Source organism: Neoarius graeffei, chromosome 11 (genome assembly GCF_027579695.1).
Source record: "Neoarius graeffei isolate fNeoGra1 chromosome 11, fNeoGra1.pri, whole genome shotgun sequence".
NCBI lineage: Eukaryota > Metazoa > Chordata > Actinopteri > Siluriformes > Ariidae > Neoarius > Neoarius graeffei.
Window position 1 is genome coordinate 13,648,402 of NC_083579.1, and position 17,999 is coordinate 13,666,400.

At 44.9% G+C, this 17,999-nt stretch overlaps 1 protein-coding gene across 4 annotated transcripts in view; it reads left to right on the plus strand.

Moving 5' to 3' along the window:
- Positions 1-17,999, plus strand: part of LOC132894117 (zinc finger protein 271-like) — a 269,182-nt gene that overhangs the window by 224,990 nt on the left and 26,193 nt on the right. For 2 of the 4 annotated variants that reach the window (XM_060933444.1, XM_060933446.1), the window contains exons 2-4: positions 10,399-10,623; positions 14,726-14,787; positions 15,199-15,361. The exons of 1 other annotated variant lie outside the window; for it this stretch is intronic. In XM_060933444.1, coding sequence (XP_060789427.1) covers positions 15,211-15,361 — 151 coding nt within the window. In that variant the 5' untranslated portion in view covers positions 10,399-10,623; positions 14,726-14,787; positions 15,199-15,210. The remainder of the gene's footprint in view (positions 1-10,398; positions 10,624-14,725; positions 14,788-15,198; positions 15,362-17,999) is intronic. One more of the 4 variants, XM_060933445.1, reaches the window with a different exon arrangement.

Sequence of the window (17,999 nt, forward strand, 5' to 3'; positions counted from 1 at the left end):
TTGCCATCCTTCTACTTGCAAGTGGTGAGCCTTGCGCGGCTTGCCATCCTTCTACTTGCAAGTGGTGAGCCTTGCGCATGCCCTAAATGCACTGGGATCATGTTACGCGCCGTCTGAAATGCACTGGGATCATGTTATGCGCCGTCTAAAGTCATGTGATTAGCGTATCCGCGTATTGGCGTTGCTGTGTGCACGGTTAACGGTTTTAGTGTAAACGCGAATCGTTTTAAGAACGTTAATCTGATGATCCGCTGATTCGACGTAATGTAAATGTAGCCTTGGACTGGCATCCTCCCTCTGCTGCTGGGTCCTGGACTTTCTCACAAATACACCCCAGGCTGTCAGAGTCGGTACCAGAACATCCAACACCAAGACAGTGAGCACAGGGACCCCCCCCCCCCAGGCTGTGTGCTCAGTCCACTCCTGTACAGCCTCTTCAACTACGACTGCACCCCCACCCAGAGTAACAGTTCCATCATCAAGTTCGCTGATGGCACCACTGGCATTGGGCTGATCACTGGCGGAGATGAGAGAGCCTACAGGGAGGAGGTGGCTCAGCTGGTCTCCTGGTGCCGGGAAAATAACCTCTCCTTGAATGCTGAGAAGACCAAGGAGATGATTATTGACCCGAGGAAGAGGAGGAGAGACCAGCACGCCTCGCTGCACATCAACGGGACACAGGTGGAGAGGGTGAAAACATTTAAATTTCTCGGAACTCACATCAGTGAGGATCTCACCTGGACACACAACACACAGCAGACCATCAAGAAGGCTCAACAGAGACTCTTCTTCCTGAGGAAGCTGAGGAAATTTGGACTGTCCACCAAACTCCTCAGCAACTTCTACAGGTGCACAGTGGAGAGTGTCCTGACAAATTCCATCACTGTGTGGTACAGGAACTGCACAACTCAGAAAGGCTCTCCAGCGTGTCATTAAAATGGCACAGTTCATCTGTGGAGCTGTCCTCCCCCCCCATTACAGGACATTTAGAACACCCGGGTCACAAAAAGGGCACAGAGCATCATCAGGGACCAAACACACCCACAACACAGACTATTCACACTCCTACCATCTGGTAGACGCTACAGGAGTGTGAAAGCAAGGACTACTAAACTGACAAACAGTTTTTAACCCCAGGCCATCAGGCTTTTGAACCACAGATTATGATCACCATCTACCCCTATATTTCCATCAGGCTTTTGAACCACGAATTATAATCACCATCTACCTCTATATTAGCGATTTTGCACAAGACATTGCACAGTATATCTACCTCTATGTTTGCACATTGTTTGTTTGCCTCTTTTTTCCTTAAATATTTATTTGTTTTTTCATTCTACTTTTATATTTTGCATTCCATATGCACTTTATTTTATATTTCGTATTTTATATATATATATATATATATATATATATATATATATATATATATATATATATATATATATTTTTTTTATATTGGTAAGCGTAGTTTGGTCGGGCAGTTGCAAAATAAGAATTTCATTACCCAATAATGAACCGCTGTGTCTGTTATTGTGTATATGACAAACATCTTGAATCATACTATTTGCCATAAGGGCAGGATAAAAAAGTCAGAGCTGTTTACACCTATACTCACCCTATATATGCATCAACCCACATTATCAGATACATAGGACAGTTACATTTAACAGGAATGGAAAATGCCACGCTGATACCCCACATAAATCTTATACATAAGTCATGTCCTGAGCTAAACACATGAACTACACTAAACAGTCCCCCCAGGATTTCGCGGGCCTTTTTTGTGATTGTTGCGGGCTAAAATGTCTGATGTTGCGGGGGGTTTTCCAGAAAATTGCGATGAAAGTTGCGGTGTTTTTTAGGTTTTTGTTGCGATTATATTGCGGGAGGAAGTGAAAGTTGCGAGGAATTGTTGCAATTTTCTCTTTTTGTGATTAAAATTGAGTGATATGTTAAATATTAAGTTATAGACACTTTCACTCAGAGAACATCTCCATTCAGGTTGCAAGGATTTTCAGGCTGCAGGTTAATCTGATATAAATCTTGATAATCCCACACTTTTACCAACATTCAAGTTTTTGATTTGTTTGTATGTGGGTTCCTCATCACATGAGAGTGATATTAGGAACTTTCATTACTTTTGAGGGAAACTATTTCAAACTTTAGCTCAAGCTCTTTTGGCTGGCCCAGGCTGCAGCAGCAGCACAGCAATCATCAGGCCAGGCCTAGGCCTAGGCTGCTACAGTAGCTACCAGCAGGCAGCAGCTAGCCTCCACCAGGTAACACCAGGGAGCTACAAGCAGCTAGCCACCAGGCCTGGCCCAGGAGCAGCCATCCACCATCAGGCAGCTTCAGGAAGCGGCAAATAACTACAGAAGATGGCTGGAAAAGGAAGAAAGAAGGGCAAGGGCAATAAGGGTGATGAGCAACTCAGTGACTTTGAGGGAGAGGCCTCCACTCCTGCTGAAGAGGAGGCTGAGCTAATCACCATAGCTTCTGTCAGAAAGCTGATCAACCAAACGATGGCACAGCAGAAAGCCCACTATGTGGAGATACTGGATAGACAAACTGACATCTTTAATAAGTTTGTTCGTGTGATACTGGACTCCACCAACGAGCGTCTTGACTCTATGAACAGGAATGTACAGGAGATCAAGGACAGTATTCATTACACCCAGCGAGAAGTGGATGACATTAAAGCCAAGGTATCCAAACTCTCTGTTGACCATAACACCCTTGAAAATGGTATGCGCACTCTTTGTGATGGTTTTGTCACATTGGAAAATAAGGCTGATTATCTTGAAAATCAGTCGAGGAGAAATAATTTGATTTTTGAAGGCATTGAGGAATCGGCAAGAGAGAGTTGGGCTGACACAGAAGGTAAAGTTTGCAAAATTATATCTGAAAAATTAAAACTGGATGCTGGAGCCATGCATATTGAAAAGGCTCACCGCAGTGGAAAGCCAGATCAAAGAGCTGACAAGAAGCGCCCAATTGTTAAGTTCTTAAACTTCAAGGACAGAGAGCTAATCTTGAAAAAGAGAAAGGAACTGAAGAATATTGCCCCTGGGGTCTACATCAACGAGGACTTTTCAGAGGCTGTAAGGCAGAAAAGGAGGGATCTTCTGCCTAAACTCAAGGAGGCATGGGATAGAGGGGACATTGCCTACTTGAGATATGATCGCCTTGTGTCCCACCCACCGAGGGAGCGAGGGGCTGCATTGCCCCCACTCTTGTCCTCCACACCAGCTTGAACGAAGAGGAGTGGTATGTAAGACTCGGAGATGAAGGCCTTCTGATTTTATTTTATTGTTAAACTTTTCACTTTTCTTTAAACATCAATGACTACATCAAACACTGATATGCCTTGCATAAAGCTAGGCCTCAGCAAGGGCCTAGTTTTGGCTCATGTGAATGTATGTAGTCTGCGCAATAAGTACCATGATGTAGAGCGTATTGTCAGGGATAACTGCATTAACATCATTGCTATTTCTGAGACCCACCTTGATGATTCTTTCTCTGATTCACTCATAGCTATTCAGGGTTTCTCCGTTTTTAGAAAAGATAGAAATATGTATGGGGGTGGGGTGGCTGTTTATGTTCAAAATGATTTACCTGCTAAAATACGTTATGATCTGATGAGTGAAGAAATTGAAGCTGTCTGTGTACAAGTCCATTTGCCTTATTTAAAACCAATTATAGTATGTTGCTTCTATAGGCCTCCTAGTGCAGATGCTGTTTATATGAATGGGTTGTGTGAGATGTTTGACAGAATATCAGATGAAAATAGAGAAATCTACTTGTTGGGTGACATGAATGTGGACTGGTTGGTGCAGTCATGTCCAAATAAGAATAAGTTACTCTCTATATTAAATACTTGTAATATGTCTCAAATTGTTGCATCTCCTACAAGAATTCATCTAGGCAGTGATGGCAATACTTCTGAGACATGCATTGATCATATTTATACAAATGTTGCTGAACACTGTTCTAAGGCCATTTCAGTCCCTGTAGGTTTCAGTGACCACAATATAATAGCGGTCACTAGAAAAACTAAGGTTCCAAAATTTAAAGCTAAAACAATTTTTACAAAGTCTTATAAGAGATTTAATGAAGATTTGTTTATTGATGAAATATCTAATATTGATTGGAACTTGGTGTGTAGTGAGGATGACCCTGAAGCTGCTTTAGATTTATTTATGTCAATATATATGAGTGTTGTAAACAAGCATGCTCCTTTAAAAAAGTTCATGGTCAAAAATAGGTCTGCCCCATGGCTTGACAACAGTATTAGGACCCTAATGGCAGAGAGAGACAGGGCTAGAAAGGCCTCTGTCAGCTCGGGATCGATAGATGATAGGAATAAATATTGCTTCTTGCGTAATCAGGTCACAAAACTTAACAAGGTGAAGAAAAGGGAATATTTTAAACAAAGGTTATACAATGCGAGATATGATAGCAAACAAATTTGGAATGTTTTTAATCAAATAATGGGTCGAAAGACAACTGTGGGCACTCCCTTAGTGGAATCAAATGGACTTGTCCTCACTAAACCAGGTGAAATTGCAAATCATTTTAATGGGTTTTATGTGGGTAAAGTATCTAAACTAAGGCAGGACATGACTATTACAAATAACAGCAAAGCAAATGACTGTATTAAGAAAATAATAATGAAAGACAAAAGGTGTGAATTTAAATTTCTTCAGATTGAAGTCAGTGAAGTGGAGCGGTTACTCCGCTCTCTTCCTGATAGTAAGACAGCAGGACTAGATAACCTTGACAGTAAAGTGCTGAGATTGACTGCAGGTATCATTGCATCTCCTATATGCCACATTATTAATAGAAGTTTGGAGGTGGGCCTATGTCCAAAGAGGTGGAAAGAGGCAAAGGTTATTCCTCTGCCTAAGGATACCAAGGCAGCTTTTAATGAAAAGAATTCTAGACCCATTAGTATTTTACCTGTTTTGAGCAAAATCATGGAAAGGTTGGTGTATTCACAAATTCAAGCTTATTTTATATCAAACAATTTGCTAACTAACTTTCAACATGCCTATAGAGCTGGTCACTCCGCTTCTACTGCACTGATACAGATGACTGATGATTGGCTTAAGGCTATAGATAACTCAATGCTGGTGGGAGCTGTGCTGCTAGACTTTAGTGCAGCATTTGATGTGCTTGACCATTTACTACTGGTTGAAAAACTTAAATGTTATGGTTTTAACTCTTCTGCTCTAAAATGGATAAGTTATTTGTCCTCCAGATCACAAAAGGTATATCTTAATGGCAGCCTGTCGAGTAGCAAAGGTCTAGAGTGTGGCGTCCCACAGGGTAGTTGCCTTGGACCTTTGCTCTTCTCTGTATTTACTAATGACTTACCTTGGGCTACCAAAAGTGCCACAACTGTTTTATTCGCGGATGATTCAACATTGTATTGTTCTGCAAAATCATGTGATGTACTTAATGAAGTTTTGAGCAGTGAATTAAATGTGGTGTATGACTGGGTAGTATGTAACAGACTCGTGCTTAACATCTCTAAGACTAAATGTATTGTGCTGGGAACCAGGCACAGGTTATCTACAAGCCCAAAGCTTGATTTAAACTTGTGTAGCTTGGCAGTTCAACAAGTTGAAAGTACTAAACTCCTTGGAGTGATGCTGGACTGCACTCTGTCTTGGTCTAAGCACATTGATTATATACTTTTAAAAATGGGAAGAGCAGTAGGTGTTTGTAGGAAATGTGCTTCTTTTGTTGCCCGTCCACTTTTAAATCAGATAGTTCAGAGTTTGGTATTATGTCATCTTGATTATTGCTCCATGGTGTGGTCATCTGCTAACAGTGGTGACCTCAGGAAGCTCCAGGTAGTTCAGAACAGAGCAGCACGGTTAGTTCTGGGCTGCTCACCAAGGTCTAATGTAAGCCGAATGCATGCCTGCCTGTCTTGGCTTACTGTTGAAAATAGGTTGAAGTGTAATACACTTGTGCTGTTCAAGTCAGTTATGACCTCTAAAATGCCAATTTTTATACACGAACAAATAGTTTTTAGTAATACTATGCATAATCATTGCACTAGAGCTTCCAGTAATGGACAGCTTGAATTACCCACTTCAAAAAACAAAAATAATGCATTAATGAGATCTTTTATTTTTAGATCACTGACTTTGTGGAATAACCTGCCCCAAACCCTCTGTATTCTTAGCAAATTATCTTTTAAAAGAATTCTTAAGGTTTACTTAACACAGTAATTTACTGTATGTTTCCGTTGTCTGGAATGCTGTTATTGTTTTCTCAATGTATGTATTTTATTTGTTGCTCATTGCTTGATGTGATGTGTATTCATTTTATATTTATAATTGTATAATTGTTGTATGTTTATTTTAATGCGGACCCCAGGAAGACTAGCTGGTTGCTAAGGCACCAGCTAATGGGGATCCTTAATAAATCAAATCAAATCAAAACAGTTAATATGAGGCTACTCACCTGATGTATGATACAGTGCAGTATAGGGCAGTTTACCCCGCTCTGTCGGAGGAGCCCTGCAAAACCTCTGTCTTTTCCCTGCATCGCGGGTGCGCCATCCATAACAACAGTTGACAGCTTGTCAAAGCCACCATATCTACTTGCAACACTGTCAACGGCGTTGAATATATCGGTGCCCTTAGTCGTATCATGCAGAGAAACCAATTTTAATCTCTCCTTGTGCACTTCAAATGAACTGTCAATAGTTCTCGTAAAAATCAGGAGCTGGCTAACATCCATCACATCTGTACTCTCATCCAAAGCCAAGGAGAAGTACTTGCAGTCATGCATGACTTTTCTCAGCTTAATTTCGACATGATCGTGAATGTCAAAAATTCTGCGTGTCACTGTGCGTCAGGACAAAGAGACCGTTTCAAAGTGTTTAACCATCTTATCGTCACCAAAGGCTTTGGCTATTTCCACGGCGCACACCTTGACAATTTCCCCATCTGACAATGGCTTCTTTGCTTTGGCAAGCTCAAGTGAAACAGCATAAGAGGCTTTGAGTGCTGATTCCTGTGTAGTTGTGGCTCTGTTGTTGGTTTACTTTTGATTTGAGGTCGGCTACGACAGCGGCCCTTGCAGCTCCAGTGTACTTCTCATATTTAACTTTGTGCAAGGTGTTGTAGTGGCGATTTAAGTTGAAATCTTTCATGACTGCTATGGTTTCTAAGCAAACCAGACACATGGGTTTGCCTTTGAATTCTATGAAGAGATAATCTGCTTCCCATCTTGACTGAAAGGTATGGTTTTCTTGATCGAGTTGTCTTTTTTTTGCACCCTCTCGTCTCTCTTCCTTGCTGAAGGGGGTAAGGCCCAGGGCCCCGATATTGTTTGCATAGGAAGCGCCCTCTATCAGTCAACAGTGTATTTACAACTGTAAAAAAAAAAAAAGGCCGCAGTTATTATTTTTTTTTCCTGATCATTAATAAATGATCTACGGGCCGCACTGAGTAAGGAGGCGGGCTGCATGTGGCCCGCGGGCCTCCAGTTGCCCATCCCTGTTATAAACTAATAAAATAAATGGCTCAGGCTTCATAGAAGAAAAAAAACAATTTGAACAGAATTTCACAGTATGATGCTGAAGCTGCCTAAACAATGGAAAATAAAATACCATTTTGGCAAAAATGTTTGCATCCATCAATTTCTTGTCTCATCTCATCTCATTATCTCTAGCCGCTTTATCCTTCTACAGGGTCGCAGGCAAGCTGGAGCCTATCCCAGCTGACTAGGGGCGAAAGGCGGGGTACACCCTGGACAAGTCGCCAGGTCATCACAGGGCTGACACATAGACACAGACAACCATTCACACTCCCATTCACACCTACGGTCAATTTAGAGTCACCAGTTAACCTAACCTGCATGTCTTTGGACTGTGGGGGAAACCGGAGCACCCGGAGGAAACCCACGCGGACACGGGGAGAACATGCAAACTCCACACAGAAAGGCCCTCGCCGGCCCCGGGGCTCGAACCCAGGACCTTCTTGCTGTGAGGCGACAGCGCTAACCACTACACCACCGTGCCGCCCATCAATTTCTTGTATTAAGTAAAAAAAAAAATGTAAAGTGCACACAGTCCTTCACTGTAAATATAACACATTTTCAGGAACAGAATTTAAGCCTGTATAAACACTGACTTGCACATGCTGCTTCTCTTGAACGTATACACGGAAGTAACCAGTGTTGCCAGATACTGCTGACGTTTTCCTGCCCAAAATATGTTCAAAACCCGCCAAAATGCACTTGAACCGCCCAACTGGGCGGGAAACCGCCCAATCTGGCAACACTGAAAGTAAGGCGGAAGGTAGTTTGTTGACGTCACCTCAACACGATGCCAACGATTGGTCAAATTTGCGGGAAAGTTGCGGTGATTGGATATAATTGCAACACCGCCCTGAATTCGCGGGGATTGGTTGAATTTGCGTTGAAGTTGCAAATCGCAACATCGTGAAATCCTGGAGGGTCTGACTAAACAAGCATAACAAATGTACAACAGAGAAAAACAAACTGAGGGTCTTTCCCCAAATAAACAGGGACTGTTCACCACACAAGCACCTTTCAAACTCACCATGAGCGAACTGACTGCATATGATGAATAGCATGCCAAGAAAGCGAAAAAAGTCCTCCCTATGGGAATGAAGGAAATAAGGTGGAAACAAAATATTCACGTTACGAGCAGCCGTGCCACTCAGTTAGGAAATGTTCAAAATGTTAAGAGTGTTCAAGAGTAGGCAACGTCTAAAACACGGAGTATGACATACCAGCCTGAGTGGGAAAACTATGTTTGTTACAGAAAAAGTGTCCCAAACCAGACAAATGGAGCTCCGTGCTCCGCAAAGTTATCATCCAGGCAGAGAGGCAATGAAACCGCGAACCTCCTCCGGGGTGGAAAAACCTCTTTTTGGAGCCTCCGTGTATCACCTGTAGAGTAGCCAAGAACAGCATAGCATATGGCATCCCTCGCTCTCGCAGCTGCTGTTTCACTGCATCGTATGCCTTGCGTTTCTTCATCACTGTCGAGGAAAAATCGCTGTAGAAAGAGACCCTGGATCTTTTGTAGATTAAGTCACCGTCCTGGCTCGCTCGGCGCGCCACTTCCATGACCCTCTGTTTGTCTCTGAACGCGTGGAATCATAGCAGCAGTGACCTGGGCCTTCTGTTCGGGTCCGGTTTTGGTGTGAGGGTGCGGTGGGCTCTCTCCAGCTTTGTGGCCGGCCTTCATGGTCATCTTTAGGACGCGGGGTAGCCATGACTTGAAAAACTCCACCGGCTGCCCAGTCTGTATCCTCCGCCAAGCCGACGACTCGAATGTTTAGGCACCTACTATAGTTTTCAGCCATGTCCAAACTTTCCGTGAGGGCGCTAACCTGCTTTTGCAGCTCCACAATCCTTGGCTCTTGTGCTGCGGCGGAGTTTACAACTGCTAGTAACCTAGCCTCTGCTTCATCTAGCCGCTTGCTAGTGGCCTGGAGCTCCGTAGCATGCTTGTGGATAGTCTCGGCCAGGGGGCTAAATTTTTCTTTAATAACTAAGTTATTAGCTTTAATCATGTTGGAAGTCATTATGCTCAGGGCTTTAGCAAGGCAGGGTCAAGCCCATCTGCGGTTACGAATTCGGCCTGGTCGCCATCTTGTGTGTTGTCGCCGGGCTTGGACAGGATGTCTTTTTTGTCTTTATTTCCTCTGGTTCTTCCCATCTTGTCGAAAGACTGTGGCCAAACGTTTTCCAAGGACATAGCCTGTTATGTTCATAACAAATGGCTTATAGCGTCCGGTTGTTGTCAGGATAATGAAAAAATTAGCACCGGGTGGCATGGAGTTCTGGCAAAAGCGTCTGCTCAGCTCACTGCCATCACGTGACCCCCCCCCTCAAAATTTTCTAATAAAAAAATCATTAAGCTGTTTTACTTTTAATCAGGTCAGTGGCTTCATGCCAGAGTTCAAGGCTAAGGATTTGTCTTTTAGAGTCACACACTCCTAGCCTTACTCCACCCCCACCGCCCAAAAAAAGGAAAACTGCCGCTGAGGCGACACGTGATTGGAAAGACCGACTGAAACAAAATGAACCTGAGAGATGGGCTGAATACATCTAAAGAGGCAGAGAGGCAACAAAAGTCTACAGAAAAAATTGTTCTGAAGAAAAGAAGGTACATTTTTTACAAGAACCTAAATCAAAGTGTGCATTAGACATATTTTGCAAATGCATTTATTGTTGATATATTTGTAAGTCAGAATATGTGTATGGCAGTATAAGTGAATGAAGCGAAGCATACCTGAATATTGCAATTAGTACAAGTTTCATTTTTATGTAACAGAGTTATTCATCATAATGTGTTGAAAAGTTGCCAAATACAAAGCTTACTTTTGTGTGTTTGTGCAGGCCATTGAGAGAGAACAAAGCAGGCTTCGGATGCAGGTGATGAGAGCCCGAAAAAAGCAGAGCAGCCAGAGCAACCTAGATTGACTCGAGCTGCTAAAGAGGAGCAGAGAGAGAAGTGGAGGCAGGTGAAGGCAAAGTGGTGTGTGAGCTTACACCCCCAGAAGTAACGCCGTCAGAGGGAAAAGAGAGCCCAGCGGGACAGAGAAAAGCGAGCGAACAAAAGAGGTACCTTGTATTGTCTAGTAGTAATAAACTTAAATCTAGTAAGGAAAGTGGGAAGTAAATTCCACTTCGTTATAATGTTTGGTGTAAGTTATAATTTCTCCGAGCTCTTTATTTTAAGTGACACTTAAAATATAAAGCTGTAAAAGCCATTTAATCTGAATGTCATGGCCACCCCCTCCTAGAACTGCCACCTTATTGTGGTGGAGGGGTTTGTGTGCTTGAATGATCCTAGGAGCTATGTTGTCGGGGGCATTATGCCCCTGTTAGGGTTTCCCAAGGCAGACAGGTCCTAGGTGACAGGCCAGACCAAGAGCAGTTCACCAAAAAACCCCTATGGAGAAAAAATCCAGGACCGTGACGTCGCCCGGTAGGACGCAGCCGGGGCCCCACCCTGGAGCCGGGCCCGGGGTTGGGGCTCGTATGCGAGCGCTTGGTGGCCGGGCCTTTGCCCATGGGGCCCGGCCGGGCTCAGCCCGAAGAGGTGACGTGGGCCCGACCTCCTGTGGGTTCACCACCCACAGAGGTAGCAGTAGGGGTTTGGTGCAGTGTGGATTGGGTGGCAGTCGAAGGCAGGGGCCTCGACGACCTGATCCCCGGACACAGCGACTGGCTGTTGGGACATGGAATGTCACTTCGCTGGGGGGGAAGGAGCCTGAGCTTGTGCGGGAGGTTGAGAGGTACCGGCTAGAGATAGTCGGGCTCACCTCCACGCACAGCTTGGGCTCTGGAACCCAGCTCCTCGAGAGGGGCTGGACTTTCCACTTCTCTGGAGTCGCCCGTGGTGAGCGGCGGCGGGCTGGTGTGGGCTTCCTTATAGCTCCCCAGCTCAGCCGCCATGTGTTGGAGTTTACCCCAGTGAATGAGAGGGTCGCCTCTCTGCGCCTTCGGATTGGGGAGAGGGCTCTTGCTGTTGTTTGTGCCTACGGGCCAAATAGCAGTATAGAGTATCCGGCCTTCTTGGAGTCCCTGGGAGAGGTACTGAGGGGTGCTCAGACTGGGGACTCCATTGTGCTACTGGGGGACTTCAATGCTCACGTGGGCGATGACAGTGACACCTGGAGGGGCGTGGTTGGGAGGAACGGCCTCCCCGATCTGAACCCGAGTGGTGTTTTGTTATTGGACTTCTGTGCTAGTCGCAGTTTGTCCATAACGAACACCATGTTCGAGCATAGGGGTGTCCATAAGTGCACGTGGCACCAGGACACCTTAGGTCGGAGGTCGATGATCGACTTTGTAGTCGTGTCATCTGATCTCCGACCCTATGTCTTGGACACTCGGGTGAAGAGAGGGGCTGAGTTGTCAACTGATCACCACCTGGTGGTGAGTTGGATCCGCTGGCGGAGGAGGAAGCTGGACAGACCTGGCAGGCCCAAACGTATGGTGAGGGTCTGCTGGGAACGTCTGGCCGAGCACTCTGTTGGGGAGGTCTTTAACTCCCACCTCCGGGAGAGCTTTTCCCAGCTTCCGAGGGAGGCGGGGGACATTGAGTCTGAGTGGACCATGTTCTCTACCTCCATTGTGGATGCAGCTGTTCGGAGCTGTGGCCGCAAGGTCTCCGGTGCCTGTCGTGGCGGCAATCCCCGAACCCGGTGGTGGACACTGGAAGTAAGGGATGCCGTCAAGCTGAAGAAGGAGTCCTATCGGGCCATGTTGACCTCCGGGACTCCTGAGGCAGCCGACGGGTATCGGCAGGCCAGGCGTGCTGCAGCTCGGGCAGTTGCGGAGGCAAAAACTCGGAACTGGGAGGAGTTCGGGGAGGCCATGGAGAAGGACTATCGGTCGGCCTCGAAGAAATTCTGGCAAACCGTCCGGCGCCTCAGGAGGGGGAAGCAGTACTCTGCCAACATTGTTTACAGTGCGGGTGGGGAGCTGTTGACCTCGACTGGGGACATTGTCGGGCGGTGGAAGGAATACTTTGAGGATCATCTCAATCCCACCGTCATGTCTTCCACTGAGGAGACTGAGGCTGATGACTCAGAGGTGGACTCGTCCATTACCCAAGCCGAAGTCACTGAGGTGGTTTGCAAGCTCCTCGGTGGCAAGGCACCGGGGGTGGATGAGATCTGCCCTGAGTATCTCAAGTCTCTGGATGTTGTGGGGCTGTCTTGGTTGACACGCCTCTGCAACATCGCGTGGCGGTCGGGGACAGTGCCTCTGGAGTGGCAGACTGGGGTGGTGGTCCCTCTTTTTAAGAAAGGGGACCGGAGAGTGTGCTCCAATCACACTTCTCAGCCTCCCAGGGAAAGTTTACTCCAGGGTACTGGAGAGGAGAATTCGACCAATAGTCGAACCTCGGATCCAGGAGGAACAATGCGGTTTTCGTCCTGGTCGCGGAACACTGGACCAGCTCTATACCCTTCATAGGGTGCTCGAGGGTTCATGGGAGTTTGCCCAACCAGTCCACATGTGCTTTGTGGATCTGGAGAAGGCATTCGACCGTGTCCCCCGTGGTATTCTGTGGGGGGTGCTTCGGGAGTATGGGGTTCGGGGCTCTTTGCTAAGGGCTGTCCGGTCCCTGTACGAACGGAGCAGGAGTCTGGTTCGCATTGCCGGCAGTAAGTCAGACCTGTTCCCAGTGCATGTTGGACTCCGGCAGGGCTGCCCTTTGTCACCGGTTCTGTTCATAATTTTTATGGACAGAATTTCTAGGCGCAGCCAGGGGCCGGAAGGAATCCTGTTTGGGAACCACAGGATTTCATCTCTGCTTTTTGCAGATGATGTTGTCCTGTTGGCTTCTTCAAACCAGGACCTTCAGCATGCACTGGGGCGGTTTGCAGTCGAGTGTGAAGCGGCTGGGATGAGAATCAGCACCTCCAAGTCCAAGGCCATGGTTCTCGACCGGAAAAGGGTGGCTTGCCCTCTCCAGGTTGGTGGAGAAGTCCTGCCTCAAGTGGAGGAGTTTAAGTATCTCGGGATCTTGTTCACGAGTGAGGGAAGGATGGAGCGTGAGATCGACAGGCGGATCGGTGCAGCCTCCGCAGTGATGCGGTCGCTTTACCGGTCCGTCGTGGTGAAGAAGGAGCTGAGCCAAAAGGCGAAGCTCTCAATTTACCGGTCGATCTACGTTCCGACTCTCACCTATGGTCATGAGCTTTGGGTAATGACAGAAAGAACAAGATCGCGGATACAAGCGGCTGAAATGAGTTTCCTTCGCAGGGTGGCTGGGCGCTCCCTTAGAGAGAGGGTGAGAAGCACAGTCACTCGGGAGGAGCTCGGAGTAGAGCCGCTGCTCCTCCACATCGAGAGGAACCAGCTGAGGTGGCTCGGGCATCTTTTTCGGATGCCTCCTGGACGCCTCCCTGGGGAGGTGTTCCAGGCATGTCCCCCCGGGAGGAGGCCCCGGGGAAGACCCAGGACACGCTGGAGGGACTATGTCTCTCGGCTGGCCTAGGAACGCCTCGGTGTTCTTCCCGAGGAGCTGGCCGAGGTGTCTGGGGAAAGGGAAGTTTGGGCTTCCATGCTTAGACTGCTGCCTCCGCGACCCGGTCCTGGATAAGCGGAAGAAGACGAGATGTCATGGCCACTACTGACATTGTTCAGCTGCTTTCTGGAAATATTAGAGAGCTCTCCCATCTATTTGTGTTTACCGGTAATGAAAAGAAAGATAATAATAATAACATAATACGCTTTTCTATTGAAAATATTGATTGAATGATTTTTCTTTGAATGTTCTAGTGCATGCAGTCAAAAAAGATTTTTAAAGATCTTGATGTGAATGATTATCATAACTTTTTTATAAACTGTAGACTGCCTGGAATGTAATGTAATGGAGCAGCTAAAAAACATGTATTCTGATGTTTTCAAATGTTTCAAAAAATTTTATTGAAAAATTGCTGTTTAAATGGTTAAAGAATACCATTAAATACTTCTCATGTCATCTTACTGTTAAAGCATGGATGTTATTGCTACTACTATGACAACTACTACTAATAATAATTCCATTATAGTTAGGTCAGTATTTTAGTTCGGCTGTAATCTGTTTATTTGTATCTTTCTTTGAGAAATTTTTAGCAATAAAACAAACCACTTGTTTGTTTCCACTAATTTTTATAGAAATGTAAAAAATTATTATTTTTTTAATTATTATTAATCTTTGTGTAAGCTGTTAGGAATTCATCAGAAGCCAGGAAGTCTAGGAAGTCTCGGGCTCCTGATCCCTCACAGGTAAAGCTGAATGATGAATTTGTTACAAAAAAATTGTTTTGAATTGAACAAACTGTAGTCGTCTTGCAGCTCAGGGAATGAAGAACTGGGAGACAGGCTTGACAACTCGAGGTGGGCTTTATTGTTAATTTAGAGATCACTTTTTTGTGACGTTATTTTTCTCTACTTTGCACACACATGGTGCTGGGTAGCTTAGCTCTCTCTCTCTCTCTTTGATGACTGACTTCTCTGTGAAAGAACACAAGAAACGGAAGTAAATTGCTAGTAATCAAACACAGGTGCAACTCCTCACGCGTTACCTGCCGGTTCTACCTGATTCCTCACCATCCATAGCTGACACACAAACCTTATAAATAGATTTATAAACTGTGTTGATGTTTTTTGCTGAATAAATCTTAGTTTGATCTTTAGCTGTGTGAAGACATGAAATCAGAGACATGCAAAGCGTCAGAAGTCTATGTGAAGAAAGAGGAGACACTGGAGCTAAACATCTTCAACCATGGAGACGACCTTGACAACCCACCTGAAGATCTCCCTATTAAAGTGGAAGATCCTGAAAAGAAAGACAACCTCTGTAAGGCATCAGCCAACTCTGGTCCTCAGTAACACTTTACTGTTTATTCTACCCTACACACTATCTAGTACACTAAAAGTGCAGGAGAGTACACTTGCAATCGAGCCTCATTTTATAGTACATTTTGTAGCCTCAGTTTAAGATTATTTAGTCGACAAATTGTGACTGAATAAAATTGATATTTTTATTGATAAAGTGTATAATATAGTAGCAAGGAGTGAGAGAAACTAAATTTTTTTTTTTTCATTTCCTTAAACTACATTAGTTGTTATAGACCGAGGATGTTAACCTGAACAAAAAAGTGTGGAATAACACATGATGGGTCATGCTGTTGTATAAAAAACTCTATGCCGGGTGATTTTTCATATAACAGCACGGCCCAAAGTGTATCGTTCCCCTTGTACCATGGTGATTTGCCTATGAGTACAATTTTTAATTTATTAATGAATGACACATTGCTTATTTCTAGTTACATTTAATGTTGGAGAATGTCTGTCATTCTCTCCAGCCACTCCTGTGTTTTGTTCAGAGACGAAAAGAAATTCAGGTTGTGTGACTGATAAATCAGAAAGCACAAACTCCTCTGTCCTGAAGACTCTCCCATCTTGGCAAACTTACTAATACCTGGGTCTCCTTCCATAAATGTTAAATAAATGTGTCCTTGCATCTTCACCACATTAGAAAATTGTAGTTTTGTTTTTGTTTTTTTCTTCCACCCATTTGCTCCCCAATGTGGTCACCTGCTAGTATCCACCCACCAGCCAGATCTCTAACCATGTGAGTGAAAGCAGACATGTGAAGCCATCAACCTCCTCTTTTCCAAATGCAGCTCAGGCTGTGTCACAGGATAGCAAAACACACCTGGAGGAAAGTGCTATGCGTTCTCTTCCCCACGTGCACGAACTCGCAGAAGACCCCAGTTGGCTGTGATTTAACAGGGGACAGAGAGTATGTCCCTCAGTATACCCCTGGAATGGGATGTTCAGTTAGGACATATTGGTGTGATGGACAGGTGTCCAAATATCTGAATATGGATTTAGGGGCATCACAGTGGCACTGCTTCAGGGTCCTGGAATCAATTCTAAGCTTGGGTTGCTGTCTGTGTGAAATTTTGCACGTTCTCCCCCTGTTAGTGTAGGTTTCCTCTGGGTCCACTGGTTTCTTCATAAGTAAATTGGTTATGCTTAAATTGCCACTAGGTGTGAATATATTTTGAATTAAATATGAATCCTAGATGTGTGCCTTTTGAAAAATGTTTAGATCTAGAAATGCCAGCATCATCAGCAAGCTAAAATAGATACGTGAGTGAGAGAGAGACAGAGATTTATTTATTTTTTTAAAATGTGTGTGCAGTTATTTGTACAAGCGGTAGCAAAAGCAGATGCATACCAGGAGTTGTACGAAAGACTGGAGACCAAAGAAGGAGAGAAAGACCTATACAGACTAGCTAGGCAGAGAAACAGGGAACCGACGGATGTTCAGCAGGTAAGAGTGATGAAAGATGGAAATGTGCTGACAAACAAAGAGAGTGTATTAAGAAGGTGGAATGAGGAGAAGTCAAGAGAGAAAAGATCAGATTCATTGGAGACGGCAAATCAGGAAGTAGAGTTGGTTAGTAAGGATGAGGTGAGGGCAGCCATGAAAAGAATTAAGACTGGGAAAGCAGTCGGACCAGATGGTATCCCAATTGAGGCTTGGAGATGTTTGGGTGAGACGGCTGTGGAGTTCCTAACATGATTGTTTAATAAGATCCTAGAGAATGAGAAAATGCCAAATGAATGGAGAAAGAGTGTGCTAGTCCCAATATACAAGAATAAGGGAGATGTACAGAGCTGCAGTAATTACAGAGGGATAAAATTGATGGGCCACACCATGAAGATATGGGAAAGGGTATTGGAGGCGAGATTGAGAAGAGAGGTAGCAATCTGTGAACAGCAGTACGGGTTTATGCCAAGGAAGAGCACGTTGGATGCAATTTTTGCTTTAAGAATGTTCATGGAGAAGTACAGGGAAGGCCAGAGAAAGCTAAATTGTGTGTTTGTAGACCTGGAGAAGGCATACGATAGAGTGCCGAGAGATGAGTTATGGTATTGTATGAGAAAGAGTGGAGTGAATGAGAAGTATATTAGAGTGGTGCAAGACATGTATGAGAGCAGTGAAACAGCAGTGAAGTGTGTGTGGTTGGAAAGACTGAATGGTTCAAGGTGAAGGTGGGACTCCATCAAGGATCTGCTTTGAGTCCTTTCTTGTTTGTCATAGTGATGGATAGCTTGACAGACGAAGTGAGGCAAAGAGTCACCATGGAACATGAGGTTTGCGGATGATATTGTGATATGTGGTGAAAGTAGAAAAGAGGTTGAGTTGGGTTTGGAGAGATGGAGGTATGCATTGAAATGAAGAGGAATGAAAGTGAGCAGTAGCAAAACAGAATACATGTGCATCAATGAGAATGGGGATGAGAGTGAAGATGCAAGGAGTAGACGTAATGAAAGTTGGTGAATTCAAGTACCTGGGGTCAACTGTGCAGGAAAATGGGGTCTGCGATAGTGAGGTGAGAAAGAGAGTGCAGGCAGGGTGGAGCAGTTGGAGAAGGAATTTGGGAGTCATTTGTGATAGGAAAGTCCTAGCAAAAGTGAAA